This window comes from Dromaius novaehollandiae, chromosome 8 (genome assembly GCF_036370855.1).
Source record: "Dromaius novaehollandiae isolate bDroNov1 chromosome 8, bDroNov1.hap1, whole genome shotgun sequence".
NCBI lineage: Eukaryota > Metazoa > Chordata > Aves > Casuariiformes > Dromaiidae > Dromaius > Dromaius novaehollandiae.
Window position 1 is genome coordinate 38,439,592 of NC_088105.1, and position 25,522 is coordinate 38,465,113.

The 25,522-nt window shown below is 38.2% G+C and overlaps 1 protein-coding gene across 10 annotated transcripts in view; it reads left to right on the top strand.

Moving 5' to 3' along the window:
- FGGY (FGGY carbohydrate kinase domain containing) overlaps positions 1-25,522 on the top strand; it is a 153,534-nt gene that overhangs the window by 35,099 nt on the left and 92,913 nt on the right. For all 10 annotated transcript variants that reach the window (XM_026105120.2, XM_064516265.1, XM_026105110.2 and 7 more), the window contains one exon: positions 21,931-22,046. In XM_026105120.2, the coding sequence (XP_025960905.2) occupies positions 21,931-22,046 (116 nt within the window). The remainder of the gene's footprint in view (positions 1-21,930; positions 22,047-25,522) is intronic.

The window sequence follows — 25,522 nt, forward strand, 5'->3', positions numbered from 1 at the left end:
TGTTTAGGGGTGCTGTAGAAGAAACAAACTAGTTTGAGTTAAATGTTTATCTGAAGGATGCCTGTGTCTTTCTGAGGGATTGGGCAGTCCTGGTTAGTGCGATGTGGTATGGATCAGCACAGACACCAGGTTTTTGGGGCCAGCTGCCCTTCCCTTCCTTCCTAGCCTTGCCATGACTAATGTATATCCCTTGGCTGGGACTCTGGTGTTTGGCTTCTTTTTATTTATGTTTTGTGCCCATTCCAAAAGATGCCTGATTGAAAAATTAGGCCCCGCTCTCTGGAAAGAAAGGGGCTGGGGAGTATTTCACAAAGCTTCCCTGATTAGCCCTACAATCTATGTGGCAGTGACAGTATCCTGAATTGCACTCGGGTTTTTTGTCCTGTTTATGAAAGGAAACCAAGACTCCAGACTTGCAGACTTGTTTGGAGAGGTCTCTGGAGAAGAGAGAATTATCTTGAAGGGCTAGATGGGAGGGGAGGGATGGTGTTTTTGTGGATGGGACAAACAAAGTACCATGAATTTCCTGATATGAAGCCAATAGCAAGTGTCCCTGTGACTATATCTTTGCCAAACAAGAGAGAATTCCACTTGTATCAGGCTTTTAATAGATTCAAAACATGTTCTTTGGAGACTGGTGACACACAGACTGGTCTGATGTAAGAAAATAGGAAATGTATAGCTGCAAAAATTATCAGGAATATGAAGGGCAGGTGCAGTATGTGCCATTACTGTTAGACTTTTTTTTTTAATGATAAATTTAAAATTGACACGTCCTTGGGTCGTGAGTTACTGAGTAGTCTGAAGGAGTTCTGTGTGCTAAATAAGAAAATTGTTAGCAGGTCTCGTTAATGCTAGCCAGGAAGCACACAGGCAAACAGGAAGCTTTAGCTATTGTTATTGTACAAATGCCCTTTACAAAATATTAGCAAAAGAAACTTAATGTGTTTTCCACAAGAACCGGAGCTCTTCATAGTGTCTAACTGTATCTGCACAGTGAAGAAAAACTGCATTGTCCCTTTCCAGCAGCTTTGACATACATTGAGACGTTGCATTTCAGAGATTTGCATTCAGATCGTCAAATATTTACTACTCAGAATTTTTTAAAAGGTGTTTGGGCTCTTAATTAGCCATGACAGCATCTAGCCCTTAGTTTTGTATTGTGTTCATTTGCTGCTTAAAAAAAAAGTCGGCTAGGTCAGTATAGAAAAGGAGTGGGGGCAGGCGCAGTAGTAGATGTATTACTGGCAACTTGCCACAGAGACAGTGAACTCTGAGCCAACCATGAAGTCATTTTGAACTCAGGGAGTCTCACTAATCCAAGGCAATGTGTCTTAATTTGACAAAGCAAAGACTGCTTGATAAGCAGCCCACACTAGAAATGCTGTTTAATGGGAGTGTTTGTAAGTTTAGATTGTGAACGAGCAATGTGGTGATATGAAAGGAATCATCTTGTTTTCAGGTTCTTACACCCCAAGCCCAATGGCAGGCTTGGCTCTGTTCTCCCCTGCAGTTTGGGCTGTGCAGTGGCTTGATGTGAAATTTGAGAAACATATGTAGTTTTCTATTTCAGGAAAATGATCTCAGGGATTGAATGTGTGTTTTGTTGGCTGTTAAGCTCTGATCTTGCCTAGTGTGGTAGTTTGAGAGTGTGTATATATGTCTGTGTCTGTATATGTGTGTCTGTGTGATGGGTAAGACAATCTCCAGCACTTAAAAAAAAAAAAAAAGAAAAAAAAAGAAAAAAAAAAGAAAGAAAAAAAGAAAAAAGAATCAGGTTTCATATATTCATTGTCATTAAGAGGTCTTTTTTCTTCATCCTCAAAATGCAGCATCCTACATCATAAGAAGCCTTTTAAAGAAATATGTTATTGCCCATTAGAAAATGGTTCTGTCTTTCATTTTTCCTGAATAGTCATTAATGTTTACCTGAGTTGATGAGTGGTACACACACAAGGTCTTCCATTAAGGCAAAGGAGCTGTATTTAAACAACCCTTTCATTGTTGATCCTGTGCAGAAGCAGTGTATATCTGAACACTGTAATTACTAGCTTCTCTAAGGTCAGATAATAATGTCCCCTTAATAAAGTTTGTAAAGAGATTAAACTTTTAGATCTGGTTTGCCAACTATCCAGGCTGGCACTGGATAACAGCGCATGAGTGACGCGGGAGGTTACGGTAAGGAGCTTGTGGTGTTATGGCCTTAAATTCTGAGGAAAGATGAGGCAGAAACCACAGGTTTGTCGTCTTTCTTCTTTTCACTTTTTACAGTTATCATGATTCTCTTCAGGTATAGCCTGAGTGTTCAGGGCATATGTTTCTTTAGCATTAGGCTTCTGAGAACACCATCAAGGGATCACACCCTCGTGGTACAAGGCATGTTATAAACAATCTGTCATCTTCTTTAACCCTAGCTTATGTGAAACATTGTGGAAAGCCCCATGCAAAACCCTTGTCCTTTGTGAAATTGGGTCTCTGTTCAGCTAGACCAGTGTTATGATTGCTTTTGTTGCATAAATTTGAACCAGGTAAGAAAATAGCTGTGTTTATGAACTCCTGGATCATTTAGAGCCACAGCAGTGTTTCAGTGTGCATATATATAATGCGTATATTCTCGCAGTAAATTCTTTAAAAAAACTGTGAAAACAATAACATTCCAGGGGAGTTTTCGTCCAGTGAAGGCAAAGCAAGCTGTGTAGCATGAAGTCTGCACAATGTATGTGTACATACAGTGCTTAAAGTATTAAAGCCTACTTAAACTTATTAGTCCATCAGGGACTTTAAAAACAAACCAACTGCCCCCCCAACCCCAAACTCCCAAAGCTTTACCCTTCTGTAATACCATGCCTCTGAAAGAGTCTTAATGAATTCTGCCTTAAAATGTCCTTCTGAAGTAGGAAGCTGGCATTATTATTTTATACATAGGGAAATAACCATATAATTTGAAGGACAACATTTTCTGCAGTGTTTAGTTGGGCGTCCGGCTTTCTCTCCTTCTTAGAGTGAGAATTAGATATCCTATTCCATAGGCATTTTTGCAGATCACACTGTAAATCATTTGTTCTGGCACACTATAAATCATTTCTTCTGGACCAGTCTTTCCTACAGACTTCCCAAACAAGTGCTTTTCACCCCTAGAGTGTTCCTCCCATCCCCTTCTCCGTAATGTATTGTTGTAACAACAGTCTTGGCCTAGAAGGCGGTTTACTTGTACACATTTGCTTTATTTTTGTTGGTTGTCTATCTAAATCTGTTCAATGTTAATAACTTTCACTGGAAATTCTGATCATGCTTTTGGATGACACTGATGGTGTCAGGATTGATTTACACTGTCTCTTTAAAGTAGCATTAGCTTACATACTTTTTATCTGGTTTTTGCATTTGTACTATCCAGAGAGGAGCCATTTAGCTGCTTAGTGTAAATATCCTGACAGCTCAGACTTCAAAAGAAAATTATTCTTTGTCCACAGCAGTGATACCAGTTTTGCCAGCTCTGTAACCTTTAAAATAGCATACTGTTATGCTTGACCTGTCATCTGCCTGTAAAAATCATCCTAGATCAATGGTACAGTTCCTTGAAGAACACAACTAAAGAAAGCAGAAACTTCTACATATGTTCTGTCATTTCTTCATCGTGGTAGACCATCTGCCACTTTAAGTAAGATCTGGTTATCGATTCATTGTAAGTGCCTGGCTACGCCCTCTACTCACATTAAGATAGTGAACACTTTTACTGTAGCTTGCAAATTGATGTTCCCAGTTAGTGAGACCAGTGTTATATAAATATATAATGTGTTATATGAAATCACCAAGGATTTGTTTTTTCCTTTCTCCTGTTCTTTATCTTAGTGCCGTTACATTAAGCTGCTCATTAGGTGAAAGGTTGTAATTCAGTCTTCTGTGGATGAAAAGTACATGCAATTTATGGAATCAGAGACATTAAAGAACGGTTGCTTGTTTGTTTACTCATTTGTTTTTTACTACCTTTAATTAAATTTCAATGGTAAGATTCTGACAGTCTGACTTGAGAGAAGCAGATGAAGCAATGATGGTTGCAGTGCGATACAGCAAGATGTGTCTGAGAGGTGACTTAAGTCATGCTCATCAGTTGCTAGACCCTGTATGCACAGGAAACTTAGTTCTCCCATGGACAGGATAGTTGAAATTTCAGTTTTCACCATCGCATTTTGGTATCATTTTTAAAGTGAAAGGGTGAAGATCTGTATTATATCTTTTAGCACTCGCTGGCTTCAGATAATATTCAGGTTTTTTATATATATACGTTCATATATAGCTCTATATATGCATGAACAGCTTTGCTTTTTGGCTTAGGTCAATCACATTCAGTTTCAGATTCCCTGCGGAGCTGCTTATATAAGTTAAAGTCTTGTGTTCGTCCACTTCATTTTAGCTCAGGCACACTATCTCGGATTTATCAACCAGATTTAAGAACATGCTGGCATTCTGTGATATAGATGTATCCTGTGTGGTTTCACCTTACAGTGTCCTGAATGGGGGTTTGGAAACAGCCAGCGTTCCTTACAGATACCAAACTTGGGTTACCTGAGGAGCTGCAGTCAACTCAGAATCCGTGAGCGGTGGTTTCCCTCCTGTGATTTCCAGGCTCCATGGGCCAGACTGTGTGTTAGAAGAGAAGGGAAGAAGGCATCCTCTGAACTGCCTCTGTAATACCCGTGCAAAAGGAATTTTTGTCGAAGTGAAATACAGGCTTTGGGGGACCTTCGCCAGTGATTAAAAAAAATCAGGGCTATGGATGTGTAGGCCAGTGTTACAAGGATGAAGGAAATAATAACTTCGACTTTCATTCACTGGAGTTTGAAAGCCTTCAAATACTGTCCTCCCCTTCCAACCTCATTATCCAAGGTGAGTTCTTTTTTTTCCAGGAAGAGCCTGGGTTGGCACAATAAGGTATTTTTATATCTAGTGGAAAGTGATGGGAAGGGGAGAGCAGAGCATACCACAGAATACACAGAAAGCTGTTTTCCTGTGATTTCCACCTTCTGAGATTCCTTCCATGAACCTGTGCTTGCAAGGTTTTGATCCTGGTCTATCCTTGTATTTAATGTGCCTAAAAAAGGATCTTTTGAGAAAGCGCAATGTTATGAAAATATTTTACTTTCAAGAAACAAATACAGTGTGCTTCCTGTCTTAATGGAAAAAGTAGGTGTGATGTTGTCCTTAACTCCTTGAATACAGCGTTTGTATGAGAAGTTAATGCTGCATACTGGTTGCCCCTCTGCATAAGGAAGGGAAAATGGGGTTCATTTAAGAGTGTGATATACTGTCCACACTTCTTCCTCATATTTGTCCCGTTCCCTGCCATTTCTGGCCTCTCTGCTTCCATCCTCCAAACACTGTGGACATAGATGTGCAGTCTAGATTTGGAAAGGAGCAGCTGCTGTGGTCCTCTTAATGAACAGTATTTTTCCTGTACCATTCTGGGTAGCATTAGTCCACAATATATATAATTTAAATGAGTGTTTCAAAAAACAATTAGAGTTCTTTAGTGTTCACTGTTCCTTGTGCTGGTACTCTGGTAACACTGAGTATGAATATAACTGGGGAGCTCTGTGGAGGGGTTCTGATATGTTCCAGCCTCCAGGTTTTGCTTTGTTTACTCTGTCCTGTAGCATCTCTTCCTTTTGCATATATACAGTTCATAAACTGATGTCAAAACTCTACCTGGTGCCTGAAATTTACCGCTTTTCTGACTTGCCTTTAACAACACAGGCAATCCTCATTCATACAGGTCAGCTCCATGGATAATCCCTGTTAGTAAAATTCCAGTTAACTCTCTTTCTTGGATTGTGTCTCTTTAAATGTAGATCAAAGGAAAGTTCTATCTACTAAAAAAGTGTTCAGAGTCCAGAGATTTTAATGGCCTAACCTATCAAGAGAAATATTAATCACTTAAAGTAGATGCTCGTTTGCTTTGGCACAAACAGAACTGTAGGGGGAGAAAGGAGAAGGGAGAGTAAAAGGAATGGCATCCAAAATGACACAGCACAAATTATCCTGTAAGTATGATATCTTCTGCACTGATGGAAACCACTTCAGGCAGCATTCTGAGGTTTCATCCACTGTCTCTTTTATTTCTCAGTTTATCTGGAAGGGCCTACACTTCTATGTGTGCACACGTGTGCATACAATAGGGAATACAGTTTTACCTTAGTGAATTTGAAAGTCTGCTTGGAGTAGTATTGCTCAAGAAAACCACGTCAGCCTGAGCTTATGAAAAAGCAGACTGGTTCAGAGACAGCATTTTAATGTATTGAAGCCTCGAGCCATCTACCACTCTGTTCCTCAGAGCTCTACCTGAAAACTTCCATGGCTGAGTAATTTAGAGTTTTGCCTTTATTTATTTATTTTTTAATCTCTCTACAAGAAATGTTAGTCTGATGTTTTATTTTCTTAAAGTCTGAACTCCACATAACTTTTTTTCAGAACTGTTTATCCTCACTCCAGACATGAACCTTGGAAAGGTGGCAGAAAAAACAAACAGCTGCTGTGTTTTTGGGCAGTCTGCATTCCTTTAAACTCTCTGAGATCAGATTGTGCTGAGATTTTCAAGTTATTTGTCCTAGGGCTTAACCACTTTCACTCCTGCTTAAAAGTGAGCGAGTTTGCCATACCAGCACTTGTAAGAGCTGTCATGCAGAGCCTTAATGATTCAGGAACTATGAATATATGATATGGTCTTAGGGCTTTTTATTATTGTTTTGTTCCAACTTCACCTACCTCCCTAATCTTCTTTTCTTTTCTGGACTCTTCAGTCTTTTATAACTTAAGCATTTTACTTCAGATATTCTAGGGAAATTTGTTTTCATTTTATTTTTAGGGTAAATTTGATGCAAATAAAAATATATTATTAATGGACCAGGGTGGAACTAATCAAAAGACTGTCATATTCCCAGGGCCTGCGGTCAGAAGTGATCTCCTCCATGCTTGGATTTCTTCCCTTCGCATAGGAGAGGGGAAGGAGGGCCACCAGTCCTGTGGCAACGTTTTGTGCCTTCTTTGTAAGATCTGCAAAGTAGGTTCTGTGCTCTTGAGGCAAGAGGTGGAAAAGAGTAAGGACAGCACAGATGTGTGATGAGCCACGTAAGGAGTATTTGAAGGTTGGGCCCTTCCTATGGATTTGCTTATCAGAGAGGCATTAGGTTGCTTCTTTAGCTTGTGGGTAGAAGCCTTATCCCAAGCATGTCTTGCAGTTCCCTTGCTCCCTAGCTCACAGAACTTTCCTGAGTAGGGAGACTGGTTGTACCAGATTGCGATCTGAGATGTGGGTTAAATGTATTGGGCAGGATGATGAGACCAAATGTGTGTTTACTAGCAACTAGAGTTAATGGAAAAACAAAGCAGTCAATCCAATTCTGAAGGGCTTTTCAGTTAACCATGTTTGTTCTTCTCTTTGGGCCTTTTTCCAGCAAAGCACTTAGGCACGTGCTTAAAGTTAAAGCATATGCTTAAGTGCTTTGCTGGTCTGGGTCCTTTATTTGCTATCCAAGCATGTTGGTATGAACAGGCTGTTGGTTATATGAATGTTGGGAGAACTGTTCTTTGTACACCATTCAATGTTCTCCTCTGAACTTTTTGTCCATTTATGGAGCAGAAGAGATACTTTGTGATTTGAGTATGACCTCTTACATAACACTGATAAGGACTTGCAAATGGTCTGCAGGTTATTGATCAATACTAATGAACAGTGTTTATGAGGAAGTTGTGTATTTGTGAAGATCAAGATCAGTCCGCAAAGAGAAAAGTTTGTATCTGATGCCTTGCTCCAGCTGAGTAATCTGACTGGCCAAGCCTGTGACGTGACACAAGCATCTTCAGTTAAGTATTTAAGGTACTCTAGTTCCAGCCCATGGTATGACACATTCTTCCTTCTTCCAGAAAATTCGCTTTAGATAACTACTATCTTTTAGGTGGCAGTCATTGTTATTTTTTGATTTGGATGTAGATTTTTTTTAGCTATTTATTTATTTATTCTGCTTTTTTATTATTGTGGCCCTGAGTTGTGTATCTGTACTGAAGGGCTGCAGGTCTTGTGCTGTCCCTCCTCCTCATTCTCGTATCATCCTTGGCAAGTCAGGACAAGAGAAGTCAGTAAAATTGAGAGCTTGGGATTTCTGCCTGCATCTTGCAGTACTGGGAGTTGGGCTTTCACCTGCAGAACCATATTAGAACATCAGTTTGTTAATTTACTCTGAGCTTGTCTTTGGTCAATGTGCGACCATTACACTAAGGAAAATGGCTTAATTATGCAGAATGTAGAGCCTGATATTGCTGACTTAGATTCCTGGAGTGAGTAAGGACTACTTGTGTAGAATAAGTCAAGCACAATCCTGCAGTTGCTTATGCAAGCGAGTTGCCTTGCATAAATGCTTCAGTTGACGTCAAAGACACTATTGGTTCAGATCAGGTTACTCGCACTTAAGTGTTTGCAGGACCAAGCTCACAGATAGATGGTAGTTTGTAAAACTACATTTTTAAAAGGTGTCCTTAATTTCTCCTGCATAAAAATGCTGTGCATTTTTATGAAGAGTGATCTTTTTAATTCCATCATTCATTTTAGTAAAACACAGAGATATGGTAATTCTTGCATTTTTTTTTAAATTTTAATAGTATTATTTATTTTCTCATTCAGCTAACATGGGGGTTTAAAATATAATTTTTAATTTGTCTGATTTTTTTTTAAGTTATTTAATTTTGAATCCATTCTTCTCTGTGCTTACACTAGCTGGTTTTAATTCAAGTATTAAGAAAGGGAAAAACAAATATTTTGGTGTTGTTAAACTGCAAGAAAGGTCATTAGAGTTTTGAATAGTGGTAACCTCCACCCTTCTGGTTCAGCCGTCAGCTCTCACAGTGTTTAGTGTAAGGCAAGCTCAGACATTACCCAGCTCACCTGGGGAGGGTTAGCGCTCTCTCTGAGAGAGCTGTGGGTGTTCGTTCCCAGATGAAGTCGTTTTTAAGACTTAAATCAAAACCATTGATGTCCGCTATCCTTGTGTGGCAGGCTCCAAGCATCTGAAATTAGTACCATAACATCTCTTTTTTTATCCACTCTTCCAAGAATCTGGGTTGATTTGTTTGATTGTTACAACATGTCAAAGTGGAGGTTCATCTTGTCCAGTTCCTTTTCTTTTGCATTGGCAGCATCAGTTGTTTCAGAGAAAAACAAGGAGGGGAGGAATCCTAGAATTGACAAAAATGTTAGCTTTCTACTGGGAGATGGTTCTTTTTAATCATGCTAATCATAATTATATGCTAATATATTCCCATATATTATTTATCTCTATTGTTATGATTGGGAACAGTCTAGGTATCCCTCTATGTAGTCTAATCTTTTTTTGATTTATTTTGAGGTTTTGGTCCCAGCAATACCTGTACCCTTTTTCAGCTGTATGATGGTTGCCTGTCTGTTTTGATCGGACGTCCTTGTTACTGCATTCTAGGGGAACAATAAACCTCCTCACCTGATTTTATCTACTCTGTATCCTTTCTTATTTTTTGTATTCATCTCCCATTCATCTCGCTACTGATGTAAATAAGCTGTTTGTTCTGCTGTTACTTTATGGGAATTTATATATGCTTTTTTACTTACTACTTTTGCCTGTTTCAGAAACCCTCATGGTTCTGCTTTGTGAGTTTCTTCTTTAGTTTGTGAAAACTGAATACAACAATCTAAACTGTGTGTTTCTGACTTACATAATTCTCTTGTAAGCAGGATGGTGAGATATTGTTAATCTCATTGCTTTTTGTAATTTACTCAAAAATTTACCCTCCTCTTTGATTTACAGGAATTGAATTCCAAAGAACTATAAACTAGAACCTTTACTATTATTATAAAATATACTAGAAATAGGCACGCTGTTATCAATTGCCACGTAAAAGATTAAAATGTAAGCATGAAGTACAGCATATGATGTGTGTGAAATGAACCATTTTGCTTTTCCTTTAATTTAAATGCCTTGCATTACAATCTCACTCCCAAAAATGTTTAAAGAAATCGATATTAATGGGTGTAAACTTTGATCAAATGTATCTTGTATTTAAGACTGACTTATTATTTTAAGATAAGTGTTCACTGAACTAATTTTTTGTGACAGGAGGTAACAAAACACCTCATTGTCTATGTAGGAATGTGTAACAGGCATCTGTGATTCATGTCCACATGGCAGCCAAATCCTGTCATTCTAACTTGAGTAAGACTTGAAGGTGTTTTGCCTGAGTAAAGAAGGAGGGCTCAGCATTGGAGTTTTAGTTTGGATCAGTCTGCATGAAAATGTAGTTATTAAAACTTTTTTTGCTTGGCAATCTCCCTGCTTCTATTCTGGATTCACTTAGGCTTTGGCCGCAAGTGCGTGACAGCCTAGCTTCTAATTCAGCATAGTAGTTCAGCACGTGCCTGTCGCTAAGCTGGCAAATAGTCCCATTAACTCTACTGACATTTCTTCAGAACTTTACACTCACACAAACGCTCAAGTGCCTTGCTAAATTAGTCTCAACAGTTTTGACATTAGGAACAGATACATTATTTAGTCTTGAATTAGTGAATAATAATCTTTCATAAAATGCATCTATATAGGGAACATGTTAAGAGAATTCTGGAATTTCTCTTTCTCAAAATAACAATGTTAGAGTTTTAAGGCTTTTTTTTTTTTTTTTTTTTTTTTAATCCTTTTCCTCATATTCTAATTCCACCTAATTTTGGGAGAGCAACATAAACTACGTCATGAAGAGGAGCATTGCTCAAGTGGAGATCTGCTGTACCTGTTGCTGTTGCTGCTGGCTAGACACTGACCTGATCATCATGCCACACTTCCCAAAGCCCTGGAAAAGTTCAAAATACCTCCTTATTGTTTGTGCTAACTACACAGGGATGTTGGTGGTGTCTGTCCCCTGTTCACTTTTCACACAGGAGAAGGAAAAAGTCTTACGGAGCTAATAACTGCAACCTTCCTATCCCCTGCTGATGTCAATTCTGTTGAGAAGTAGTCTTAATAGTAATACACCTAAGAGATGCAAGGATATGTGTGGCCATGTGGGAACCAGTGGCTAAGCCACGGACAGGCATGAACGGAGGTGTGAGGTTGATGCGTGTGTGGACGTGAGCAGTAGAGTGCCGTCGTTATTGGATTGGGAGAAACTGATGTTGCTGTAAGGGACTAACTTTGCCCCATCCAAAGGTGGAGAGCAAGCTTGCTTGAAACCTGGCTTCCTTTCTCTCAGTTACTTGTAGACTTCAGTTAATCTTTAGACTAACTTTGCTGGGTGTTCAGTGAACATTTGAACTCTGGTAGATTTGCTCAAGCTTAGATTTCCAAAGGAAAACTATATACTGGTACTTGCAGTTTTAATTGTGTAGTAGTTTTAACTGCCTGAAGAAGGTAACAGGAGGAGATATGTTTTAAAATACAGTCTCTTAGTTGAAATAGATATTTGACTTGCTATTGCAGCCTGATTTGCTTGAAATACTGAGCTTGAAGGAATATATTTTTCTGAATCAGTTGGACTGAAATACTGCTGACATTGCATAATAGGAGGAGGTATGTCCAGAGGGCAGGCTGCTGGCCTGGAGCATGTATGCGCACGGGGTTTATTTTCAGTTTTTCCTTTTAATTTGCCATATGATTTTCTGGGTAGTGTTTGTAGCCTCTCCTTTGTTTTTTAAGCTTTTATAGCTCTTCCTCACTTTTAAGTTTTAATTTTGTTTATGTGCATACTTATTCTCATATTCAAAGATTTAGACTACGTCTATGCACAGGAACATTTTTAATGTGTTCAGCAACATGGTATCTGAATGCTAGCTCATTTAGAAATGCGTTTATGGGTGATTTTGTGCCTAGGTCACTGGAATGAGACTCAGGAGTCCAAGATTCACTTCAGGGGTCCGACTCAGGTTTCCTCTTTGACATTTGGCCAAGTCACTCAATTTCTTTTGCCTCTGTTTGCCATCTTTTAAGTGAATGGATTAATATTTCCAGTCCCACATGCTATGTCTGATTTGTCTAGACAATACATTTTTGTGTCTAGGACTGTGTCTTGTTCTGTGTTTTTCAACAATGCTGAGGACAATGGGCTTGAATCTTGGTTGGGTGTCTGTAATATAATACAGAATGAAATTAATAAAAAGCAAGCAGTCTGACTGTGTGCTTCCGTTGCCTCATGACATGATGAGGCGTATGTGGGTGGACAAAATATTCTTACTTTGTACTTTCTGGTCCAACTCAACATATTTAGCTAAATGCATCCCTGTTATGAATCCACTGAAATCACTGGATGTACGCAGGGGATTAATCTGACTCTATATGTTGCACTTGAGATGGGTGTTTCCCTTCAGGTCTAATGACATAACTTCTTCTAGGAAAACTGAGTTTAAGAGTCTAAGGCTTCTAATTTTTTGATAGCTTGTCCCCAAAGAAAAATACATTTATTTTAAGTTGGACTGTTACAAATACTGAAAGAAACATCTCATCCCTTCATCTTCTCACCTGCTATTGTATGACTTGTGTGACATTTGCAGTGTTCGATGCATTTATTTATTTTTTAAAAGACAGATTTTAACAGATTTCAACCAGCAGACACATATATCCCCCAATCCTAAAAAAAGTCTGTATCTGTATAAGTGTGTGTGTGTATATGTGTATGTGTGTATTTATATACATATGTATATGCGCCTGTTTTCTTATAAGAATACTTGTAAGTCAGGCACATACTTTAATATATTTGGTGGGATGTACAAAGGTATTACCTTTTTTAAGATACCTTATCCAACACAGAATTTGATATATATGGGCTGATCCTTAGAGTCTCTGAGTGTGACAAGTGCTTTTCCCAGCGATATGTCATTAAGTTCCATGTGTATCTGTAGAATAGAACATCAGACTTGTACCTTTTCTGAAATAAAAGAAAGTTCTACTCTTTATATTTCTCAACAGATTTTTATGCCCATTTTGGTGGTAATGGGAGGTCAATACTAACTCTGCATGGGGGTGGTCAGTAGGCTGATACCAGAGATTAAAGGACTATGTTGACTTTAAACGTTATCCTGCTATGCAGTCTTTAAAAATGATCCTATTGTTCTTTTTTTTTTCCCCTTCCTTTCTTCTTCTGCAAAGTGGTATCCAGCATTTAAATATAACATGGAATCTTGCCAGCGAGTGGCTGTAATCAGGGGAGATTAATTATAGATGCAGGTGTAGAAAATTGCAGATGTGAATTGTGTTTTTCAGACAACAAAATCTTTCCCTCTAAGTAAGCAGTGTATTTCCTTAGAAAATTCTGTAATTTAAAAGCCTACCAAAAAATTTTCAAGAGCTACACCATGAACGCTAAATACTAGAGGTTTAAGTTAATTACTCTTTTTTTCTCTCTTTGCAAAAATAATGTTAGTTTCTTAATTTGCTAATTGAAAGACTTTCTTTCCAGCTATTCATTTTCTCATTGTCATTAAGGGCTGTAAGTGAGTCTTCAAAGTGCATGCATGTTTGTGTGTTCAGAAAAATCGAGAGCCATGGTTCTCCAGGTTGCATCTACACTGACAAAAGCTCTGAAAGCCATGCTAATGTGCCTGCCTTGAAGTGCCTCCTCCAGTGGAGGGCCTGGAAAAAGTCTGCAAGGAAACTACAGTATTGTACAAGCAATTCTTTCTTGTACTTTCTTTCTGAATATTGCAGAGGACTTATTTAATATTAAAATGGCACTGGCTAGCAAGCAGTCATGGAAAGGATATTTGTGAAATGTGCTTAGCAGTACATTTCTTCAAACTGTGCAACCTCTGCCAGAACTGGAGCTACTGCTTATCACAAGAGAAAGGCTATCATGGGCATATCTGGCAGTTTTGCGCTCCTCAGTACAGCTGCCGTTTGTGGCATAGGAACCAATTTGTGCTTGAATCTGTAACATAGTGATTAAGTCTGATCTTTTACCTCAAAAACAAGAGAGAAACTCTCCAATTTACCTCAGTGAAAATTGAAGAAAACCCATAATAATTAAAGCCCCATACCTTTCTTCCTCTAATACAATGTTTTGAAACATAATGCCTATGTCTGTTGGTCAGAGATATATAGGGGTACCAGCCCCTCAAAGGCTGTGATGTAGCTGCTATTCCCTAAGAGCCTTCCTCTTACATAAATGATGAAATGCTCCTTCGCAGGCTGTGCTTTGGCAGGGGGAGTCAGGATGTAGGGGCAGAGAGAACTGTTTCGCATTTCTAAATAAAAGCTGTGCCACCAGTCCAGCAAGACTTCTGACTTTTCCAGAGGTGAGGCCAACAGAGATGCTCAATAAAAGGTCGTAATTCTTCTTAATCAAAATTTAGTCTTGTTGAGTGTGGATTGATCTCTTAGGATCATGCAAGCTCACGGAGTCAGCAATAATCAAAAAAACCCAGAGAGAATAATGTATTCTAATTGAACTTCAAACCAGTATTTTAAATACAGATTTTAAAGAAAAATGTGTGAAATCTTTAGGCCAAATGTAGTACTTCATTATACCTTTGTTTGCAAAAGAACTACAGAAAAACACAAGACAAAACAAAATTGGTTTGAAGGTAAGGAAAGATCTCATATAGTCAACTTAAATATCAGTATCTCCGTTAGTTTAAGTGTCATGAGTTAGCTTATAGGTCACAAGTTGTTCACAGTCCTTCTGGATGGTGACTTTGGTGGATGGGTAGCTTCCAGCAGACTTCCATACTTGCAGTAAAAGCAAACGTGACCTAGTACCTGTGCTACAATGGTAGTTTTTGAAACTCAAGAGCTATTTACTGAGATTGAGTTTTCCTCATGGTGAATTCAATACTAGGAAGTTTAAATTGAGCTAATGAAGGTTTCTAAAAAAAAAAAGATCCAAATAATTTTTGGAACATTGACTCTTAACGGTTGAGATTTGGAGTTCAATCCTATTTCACCTTTGACATATGACAAAATTGCCGTTGACCTCGATGTTAGCAAATACTGAGTTTTCATTGCTTCATCCAGAAGGAAGGAAAGTGAAGCTAAAACTATTTTTTTTCCTCTGTGGAGGGTTTTAATGAAGTTTTCTAAGCTTTTGCTGTGAAATTTAACTTCTTTGAAAAAATCTAAATGGCAGGCAGATAACCCTTTATTCTTTAAAACAATATAAATGTTATCCAGAGTGAAGCTAGTAGAACTGCTAACACTGATTACAGTAATTTCCTTGCTACCTTTATTGGCAAGGTTTAAATCCTTAGAGATACAAAGACTGAAAATAGAGGCCTCTGGTGCAATTGGAATGTGTCTGCTAGTTGTCCCGAACAGTCTTCTCCACCTGTCTTTTTTGTTTAGCATATTTATTTTTTTGTCAGAAGAAAACCCTTTTCAGCCAGAGTCGCATCGCACTGCTGTATTAAGACAAGAGGTTTGGGCAAGCAGGAATTTCATAGGGTTTGGGTCAAAGGCAATAAAAATAAAAGGTAGTGTGTTGTAAGTATTAGGAACTTGGGATCAGAATGGTTGGGTGGATGGAGCGGTCTCTGATATATTTTGGTTTGCGTACATGCAATTAAACAGCTGTTGAATAGGTGAAATGAGTAAAATGCAGACAGCTTCTGTGCGATGGAGCACACCCAGACTTCCTTGGCCCTGTGGTTTAAAACTAATCTGCCAGAGAGATCTACTGTAGTAACTGAGTGACAACAGGTGCAGCTCTTCCTCCGCCGCTCTGAACTCAGCCCGCAGCTCGCTCTTTGATTCCTTTTAACAAACATTTAACCTGGGCCACATCTCATACATTTTGTACGCATATGTTTCAAGGCTAAATAACTAGGTGTTACATTTTTTCTCCTATTGCCTGAGAAGTATTCCCTAAGGGAAAATTGCCCCCGTCTTTTCCCATTTCACCAAAAGCAGCAAAATACACCAGGTGGGCAGAGACACTGGTGTGACAGGTATAAATAACAGTAGTATATAAAACTAATAATTTTATTCCATTTAAGAGTTACGTGTACAGCATTAGCTGTAACGGAGCAGAGAATAATTGTGTGTTTTCCTTTTGCTCTGTGACAACCTCTGCTATGTAGGCTTTTTCAGCACCAATGTCCAGTTCTGTTTAGTATAAAGCTTGGATGGAGGGAGTTTGTGCGCTGTGTCTTAATGTTCTTTCTGCAACATTTTTGTAAAAACCAGTGTCAGATCTGTGACTGTGTTAGAGTGGCGAATTGCTCATTTTTGTAGAAAGCCACAAGACTATGGGATACATAATTTTGGAGGTTGTTGACAGCTTTGTCCAGATGTCAGTATGTGGAGAAGTTCACTTGAGCAGAACCTAGGCTTTGGGTTTCAGTTTGAATTCAAAATCTGTTTCAAATTTACAGCCTGCAGAACAAAAGGAAAAACATGTTTGAAGTTGCGGGAGTTGCACTCCATTGTTTCAGGTTTTCTTCTTGCTTTAAGAACCTCGTACAGCTTTTTTTATTCTTGATTGTCAGTGGCTTTAAATAAATCTGGCCAGCAGACCACAGAAAGTTACTTTGTGCTACTGCATGCTACTTCTTTTGGGACCTAACTGTCCTCTATCCTAGATTCTGTAGGACCTGGCTTTGGGTACAGTCCTCAGCAGGTGCACGTAGTTTTAGCTCATCACCACCAGCCCTGTCTCAGCGTGGGACCCAGGTTGCAAGGACATTGTTTATTTTGTCATTAAACTTGCACTGTTAGTGATGCCTGCAAAATTAGTCATGTTTATGGACTTAAATTCATCTCTGACCTGTTAGGACCAATGAAGCAGCTCCTTCTGCTTTGAAAACAAAAGCAAAGATTCTTTCATTTTAGTGTGGTCAAGATAGGGTCCTCCACCTTGAACACTGGTAGCTGATTAATTTTCCGAGAGTATTAATATTGTACTAACCCTCTTGAATGGAAGGTCATGTGTAGATACCATATAGGGTAGGGTCATTTTTTAGGGAAAAACTGTTTGCTTTTAGTAGTTACCCTTGTTGATGGGATAAGTTTTATATTATCCTATAAACAATAGTAGGATGGCTTCCAGAAGACCACTGCAATTATAGAATATCCTGCAAACTGTGTTTCTGTGTCAAAGATAGCAAATATTCTCCCAGGTGGGGCAGAATCTCTGCAGAGGTGAGACTCCTGTTTTTGTGTTCTTTGCTGCTTCTGGAGTGTGAGGAATGTGTGAGCAAAGAAAGACCAAAGAGATGTGGAGATGTTTGTGAACTTTTTCTTTTAGATACACCTGCACAAAAGTGGGGAACACTGTGTGGTCTTAGTTATCTGCAGAAAGGTGTATCTGATTTTCTTCTCACTGAGGAGTAAAACAGAGAGAGAGAGAGTGTTCAAAATGGATAGATTCTGTGGGCAGTCATACGTCAGCTAACCTTGAGGACCTGCTTTGGCCAGGAGTTTAGTTGCCCTGGGTCCTTTAGAAAGTTAGTGGAGATAAACAGTTGCTTGCGGATAGCACTTCAGGAGTTAGCGGTGTGTGTTCAGTCACCGCAGAATCCCTGAAGCTCTCGGTTTTCTTCTGAGGATATACTGCTGGTGAGTTTTTTCAGAGTGCTGGGATTCTGGTCAGACAGGACTTTGGCACAGCCACAGTTAGTTCGCAGCAAAAGATGTGTAAGAACTTGAAGCTAGACAATAATAGGATGGGTTGTATAATATGCTCTGCCCAGCCAAATCTGCTTTATAGTGAATGTGGCAGGGATTCTTTCTTGAGGCTGTTGGATGCAAGTATGATCTTACAGTTTTTTGTAGGCTAAAATTGGTAGGAAACTCTCAACTTAATCACATTCCTGTTGAAAATATGGTTTAAATAATAAAAAAAGTCAATGCGAAAGTGTTGCCTTTTTCAGTGGGAATATTCTAAACAAAACATTTTGTTCTGAACAAAAGAAAGGAAATTTTTCATTTCATTGTATTTAGAATATTCTGGAGGAAAACAGATTCTTCTAATTCGCTTTAGTTCAGCCTAGTTAAAGACAGCCTGTGCTACTAATATCTTCCGAAGTCCTATACTAGATTGTGGAGTCAGGAAAGGATTATTGCCTCGATTATTGTCTATTAACTCAGCATCTTTGAATACAGTTGATTCTGATAGTGAAATAAGGGGAATATTTGCCTCTTTCCATCTGGTTCATCCAGCTTCAGCTAGTGCAGGTCTGGTGTTCATGACTAAATAATTGAGATAATAATGTCAAATATCCAGTTGGAAAAAAAGTTAGGAATATACCACAAGAAATATTAATACTTTTTCCCTTTAATGTCTGTCTTTCATCTCATAAAATTTAAGACTTACTGGTGACAGCTGTATTTTCTAATAGTTGAGGGTTTATTTGTAGAGGTAATGCTTTGGTTCTTCAGCTTCCTTCTTACCGTCGCATCCTCCTGGATATAGTTTTTCTGAGTTAAGAGTTATGCTATCACTTCCTTAGGGTGAAACAGTAGATAAGGATTTCTGTCGGCATTTGCTGATAAAGCTAATATATATCCATGCCATTGTATTCAAAGGTGAAAAAAACATGAACAAAGTATTCTCTCTGCATGTGCACACAGCTCTCTAGGATATACAAATTGAACAACTTGTTTGTAATTATGCCTGCTTTGCATTCCTCTGTTAACCCAATTTTTTTTGCTAATAGAGAACACCTAGTCAGGTAAGATTTGTGGCAGGGAATTGCGTTGAACAAATGTAGGTTCTTTTGAACCATGCGGTGAAATTGATTTGTCATCATGGACATCTCAAAGAAATCCTCTTAATGAAATGAGTTGCTTGAACAAGTACGTCAGAGATAAAAATGCCTTTCTGCCTATAATACTTTCTCTTAAATATTAAGGATTTGTAAAAGCTGTATTGTTCAGTTAAACATGTAAATTTTACATGGCAATTAAGTAATAGCCAGTGTGGAATAAGGAGCTTAAACCCCAGAGAAATGATTTTTCAATGTCTTCTACATATTTGGACTCTGTTGAGAACAAGTTTTTCCAGGTACTTGCTGCAGCTATGAAAATAAAAATCTACCAGCGTAATGGGTTGGTGTTTTAGCTCAAATTTGAGGCTGCCCTTTATATCAAAACCTTCCAGTTATGCCAGTTAATTCATTTGAGAAGAAATGTTCTTCCAGTTCCTATTTTCTCTAATGTATTAAAAATTTAACCAGAAAGCAGTTATTTATCCCTTTTCTGTAAGCACTGCATTTATGAATCCGTACAAGTAGGATGAAAATGCTCTCAGACCCATCACTATTTCATGGCTAAAACATTTGCTGTCTAACCATATCCAATAAGAGGACTAAAATACGCCTCAATTCAGTGGATATGCTTAGCGTGGGCCAGGTCTGTTCCCCATTCACACTGTTTCAAGGGGGCTGTATATGTAATGAGATGTGGCTCTGAGTGAGCTGTATGGCACAGCTGGCCTCTGCTTACGCTTTGGTAGATGCTCTGCGAAGTCCAGGGGGGCTGCTCCAGTTTCTCTTCAAACAGGCATAGAGACTCAGAGGGAGCTGCTTTGTGGTCGTTACAAGTGAGAAGCCATGACATTTAGATGTTACCCTTAGAGGATTTTTCAGGGTGTGGCAATAGTTCATAGCATTGAGATCTAATTAAAAAAATACATGTTCCGTTCTGATGATAATTTGCTATGATTTGGAATTTACCATATTTGGGAAAGCTTGATGCAGTGTTGTTTTACTCTTTATGTCTAAATTTTTCCTAGATTAATGAAAGAATTTTTATTTCAGATTCTCTCTCTTTTTTCCCCCCATTTCCTTTTAATGAGAGGTTTGAGCTGATTTGGGAAAAAATGTTTATTTTTTTCCAGTATTTTCTTCAGCCTACAATTCATTTATTCACCCAGTTTTTGTCAGAGGTCCTAATTAGATTTCTGTGTCTGGCTTTTAAATCCTTGGAAATTGGAATTTCTTATATCAACATTTTCATTGCTGTAGTAACAAGTCATGTGCTTTTCTGTTTTCAAACCAGATGCTGAACTGTAATTCTCTGATCTATTCCTCAACTGTAAAGAGGGCAGATTCAGAACTTTTTACCAGCAAAGCAATGTTTGAACTGAAACCTTGAATGATCTCCCTCATTGTTTATAAGGACATAAGTTATCATCTCCATTTCTTTTTTCCTCCAAACATGTAAATTAATTGATTTTCTTGATAAATGCACCTTTTTAAACATTGGGATTATCAATAAGCATCATGCATCTTGTAGTTGTAAAAACACAGTCACTCTGAAAGAACAGAATGAAATGAAACACGATGCATTTAGAATATACGTTTCTGGTCTGGATGAGAAAATGGGAGTTGAGGGAGGCTCTGTAGTCGCGTGATCTTCTGTTCACCTATGTCACTTATGAGGACATACTGTAAGAACAGTGCCCTTAGCTATCACAACCCATGGTAATTCTGCCCTCACTTCTGCATCCTTGGCTCTCATTGTAGGCCCCCAACATAGGGAATCTGTGCTCCAGATAGTTTTCCAGCAGTATGGAAAGGCTGTTCCAGTTATTGTCTGGCTTTATTGCATGTAATGTATCAGTATCTAGAAGCCTTAGCTTTGATTCGTACATAGTACAGCCTTCTCTTTTTCTGTTGTATTTTGTTTGCTGATTTGTTTGCTAGTTTTTGTTAATATATTTCAAGGGAGGAGAGGCACTCGCTGTTGCATTGGTTTTGGGATATTCCTATTAAAGGAAATATTAATAGGAAACTATGATGAGGATATTTATCTGTAAGGTTGGGAAGTAGCAGGCTCCATTCCCTTAGCCACCTTCTTTTCAGAAGATAGACCACGTCCTCTACCATTTCCTGAATACTTCTCACTATTACTATAAAGTAAGAAGCCCTACTTTGCACAAGTAGGAAGAGTATGGTGGGATGCCAAAGTGGTATTCCCAAGTCTACAGGTGGTTGAAATTTTCAGTAGTTAGCATTATTATACCTTTTAGTTTATTGACTTTTCAAGCACAATTAAAAACTGATCTTCTGAGATGGTTCTTAGTGTTCAGACACACAGTCTGTTCAGCACTGAATGCTCAGGAACATTTTTTATTATTCGCATTTTGGGGAGAGTAGGGAGTTGAGTGTATGGATCATTTTGGGAGGAAAGAAATCTACCTGCTACGGTAGACAGTTATTTCTGCAAGTGCTGTTGCCTTTCACTTATGTTCTGCTCCTGTAACCTGTCCTTGTGATGTCCTCTCCCAGTGAAGTTCAACATCAGCTTATCAGGAATGAGACTTGAAACAGCTTAGTATTGCACTCAGTTGCATCACGGCTAATGTTATTTCAGCATCTCACTGAACTGTCATCAGCTTCTGTTGATATACAGACCTAATGATAGTGATACTTGAAATACATGCTATACAGAAGCTCTAGAGTTGGATGCAATTTTCCTTTTACATCTTGACCTGATAAAGTTATTTTGTATTTGCAGGTACTGAAGCAGTGTCATTTAACCTAATTATCAGTGCACACATCATGTCCTTGCAATTCAGCTTGAACATAAGAAACAAAGTTTTTCTAAGGGCGTACTGTATGCTAAGTATTGCTATTTGGGTACAGCCTGGAGAAGTATGAATCTTTCCCTGAGCTGCTTGCTGAATAGCTGTTATGCTCATGCTATACTGTCTTCTAGGCATATGTGTGGTCTGTTATTTCGCTGATTTATGCAGAGAAACAGCCAGACAAGGAGCTGTTTCAGCAGAGAAGTATCTTAAACATCACGTCCTTTTAAATTTTCTCACGACATTCACTCCAAACAGTAGCCATTCTTTTTTTAGTTTTAGCATTATGCTTGGAATTTTTGTTTGGTGAATGAGGGGATCATTTTACACTACTTTCTATCTAGTCACAAGTTTAAAAACAAATGTGTTCATTTTCATTGTTCTGTGTGTGTGTTGTCTCCTTTCTAGATCCCTCTGTACATTGGTGTGCAAGTGGACGTATACTTCAGATGGAGGTTGGGATGACAGTTTCTGGCAAATGATTGGCTTGGAAGATTTGGTGAAGGATAAGTATGAAAAAATAGGTACATGGTTTTTTTTTTTGTTTTGTTTTTTTCTATATATGTTAAGCCCTTGTTCTGTATTATGAATGTCATCAGAAATGTAGCAAGTCTTGATGGAGCTACAGATGGGTGGATAACAAGGCTGGGTACTCGTAGGTATTAGGTTTTTTACTTGTCATTGTCTTGAAAAATTATGTTTAAATTTTGCATTTTCTACCCTTCTGAAACTTCCTAGCTGGCATTTCAGTGCTGCTCAATTTAACAATAGAGGAGTAAACGGAAGCCTCAGGAACTGATTACATGAAGGAAGCACCTGATACCGGCATGTTAGATGGCAGGCTGCAAAGTAAACTGTAACAGCTTTAACTGTTACTGTTAGCATATTTTGTGACCCGTACCTCCCATATAGAAATTTTCTGAAGAAGTGCTACTTATGCTTGTTAGTATCTTCATACTGCTTTCTCAGTCTCTTAGAGCCTAAGTTTAATTAGAATGTTAGCCTTGCTAATAGCAATTCCTACAGCAGATATTCATTAAAAGTCCATAATGTTAATATACCAGAATATTTCCAGGATAACTTTATTAGACTTTCCCTGTTAAGTTAATGGACTTTTAATGGATGTCCTAAGCAGACATGTCATTAACAAGAATATTACCAGACATGAATTAAAATATGCTCATTCATCAAAGTTAATTATCTGAAATTTCCTTTGATTTTTTTTTTTTTTTTATGTCTAGCACTTTGAACAAGTTTGTACAGCAGTTTAAATGCAGTGACATGAAATGGAAATGACATAGGGAAGACTGTAATGAAATGAAATATAATGAAATCTATAAACTTTTCCGATCATCACAAGATATAGTGTAAGTCATTTGCAGCTATATAAGATAATTGTACTTGAAAGCTTCCTTGAATAGAATTCAGCATCTCCCTATGCCACTGAAATTGCTTATGCAAAGATATAAACCCTGCTAGGAATATTGAGCTTTTAGCTTTCTGAGATTTTGGTTTTTGAATACAGTTCCTGTAACATCTACCAAATGTGGCTTTTAGCAAATCTTCAACAAGTTAAAAAAGACTTGCAATAAATACCTATTTTTTACAAGAAAATTGAACATCTCAGCAGCTGATCGTCTCATGGAAGAGTATTTTTAAAATAAATTATTTATGAAATGTAAGCTAAGGATTTAATACAATATTTATATAATGCACTTCAAGGACAGTGGAAAGCAATTTACCATTTTAAGTAACTAAACATACATGTTTCTAATGATAAAGTAGCCGTTAATAGAAAGGTCCTTTTGCTGTGACGGAAGCTTCATAAAACTAATCTATATATGACTGAAAATTTAGGAGGACAAAAATCATGAGTTTTCAGTATCTTGTTTTACATTTTTGTTAAAACAGAATATTCATGAAATAAGCAAATCAGTAAATTGACATCTGTTGACAGGAGTAACTTGGAAGAAAAGTGTGATTTCCTCAATCTCCACAAAGCATCTAGTTCCATGAATGACTGTATTGGTTTTCGAGGGACTAACCATAGAATACCTGGATGTGTCTTAGCTAGAATCAGAGAGGCAGCATCTGTCCTGGAGAATTACAACAAACTGTAGGCTAGAACTTGAAGCTTCTGAAGAGCACATACTTTTATTTACCTTGAAAAATCTTGTAATTTTCATGTACTTAAGCTAATTACCTTTGGTATATCCGAAGTATAAAACTGTTCACTGTGCATAATATTGCTGAAACCTGGCCTCAGGTAGAATATGTGGTTACTTCCATGACCGTTTGTCTAACCTTGCCTCATGCAGCCATTCTTTCATTCCTTCAAGTTTCTAAGCTGTGCCTGTTAGAGCTTCTTGGAAGGGTCTAGCTTTAGAGGGAGACAAAAAGGCATCCAAGCAAACCAAACCCTCCAAAACAAAACTACTCAGCCAGTGTGAGGTCTGTGTTGTATGCTGTGGGAGTGCTTTTCTTTCTGCCACCCGCAGTTATATATAACTGTCCCTCAACATGTTGGTGTACCATTCTAAGGAAATGGGAATGGTAACACTGTTCCACTGAAAGTTTGGGGGTTTTGTTTGTTTTAATATGACTGTTCAGTGTGGTTTGACTTGGGAAAAGCACATTAATAAGCTCTGCTTTCCCTTACTTCCTTTAAATGAATCGGGACAGCATAGACCCACTGACCCTGAAAGTGCCATTTGGTCAGTACAGCAGGATTGGTCAGACTGCAGCTGGAACTGTTTTGCATTGTGCAAAACTGCTATTAACTTTGAAGGTGTCAGCATTGATGATAAGGCAGCACCACTGCGTAGATCTCCTCCCAAGAACCTACCAATGCTACACTGAGCACAGTGAAAACAGGATCATGCCTTGCACAAACTCAGCTCAGGCTGTATTTATAATACAGCTTCAGGTCACTGTCCCATGAAGCGAACAGCCTCAGCTCCCGTTAACTTTGGCACATTATGCAAAAGCAAGGCAATTTGTTTAAGTAATTCACATGGACATCGAGGCACAGTGCACGCTTCTAGGATGCATATAGTAATGTGATATGGCTGACAAAACAGGATTCTAAGCAGTGACCAGAAGTTGACTAGCAGACTAAGGAATTCAAAACTACCAGACAACCTAAGCAGGAGTAGGCTGAAAAGAATGTACTTTAATGCTTGCATGTTCCCATTGAAAAGGTAGATAATGGCATTTTTGTCAAATATCTCTCACAAAATGTTAGGAGAACTAAGCTCTGAATTATTTTTTCTTGGTAAAGAAAACAAAACATCACAAGATAAAATCAGCTGAATCTTCTTATTGTTGCAAAAGTAAATACACAGTTTACCAGTTTAAACAGGCAGACAAAATACACGTTTTTAATCACTGATGGAAACAGTGCTTTTTCAATTGGAGTAAACTATAAATGAGTAGTTATAACTAGAAGTTTTTTTGAAGTACCTCTAACTTTCATGGCACTGAAAATAATTATGGAAATGCACTGAGAAAAACTTCTTTAATGTACGTATTTCTTTATTCTGATAAAATGTGCATCACTCTTAAAATGTCTTGCCCTTTAAAAATATATTTACTGTAATCAGAGTGGTTGTGGTTTCAGGTAATACGCTTCTCTTAGTTTCGGTTTGGCTGAACGGATGACCTTGTTGTTAAGGGAGACCCTCAGTTCTCACCTTTGGGATCTTCCACAAGCCTTTCCCACGCCGGGCCGTGGGTTCAGTTGTGAAAATTCCAGGCCTGTGACCTTTTACATTTCTCACAGCAGACTAACCTTTCAGGGAATCCACAGAATAAGTTGTTTGTGGTCCCTTCTGTACTTCGTGGATTTACTGATCACATTTGTGAAGGTAAAGATTCGTATCTGGAAATACTACAAAATTTATTGATCCCATTAATTTGCCCACCAATTTGCCCTACAGCAGAGGATGGCTGTATTCAAAACCACTATGAAAGCGTTGTGTACTGCAGGCATTAGCGTTTA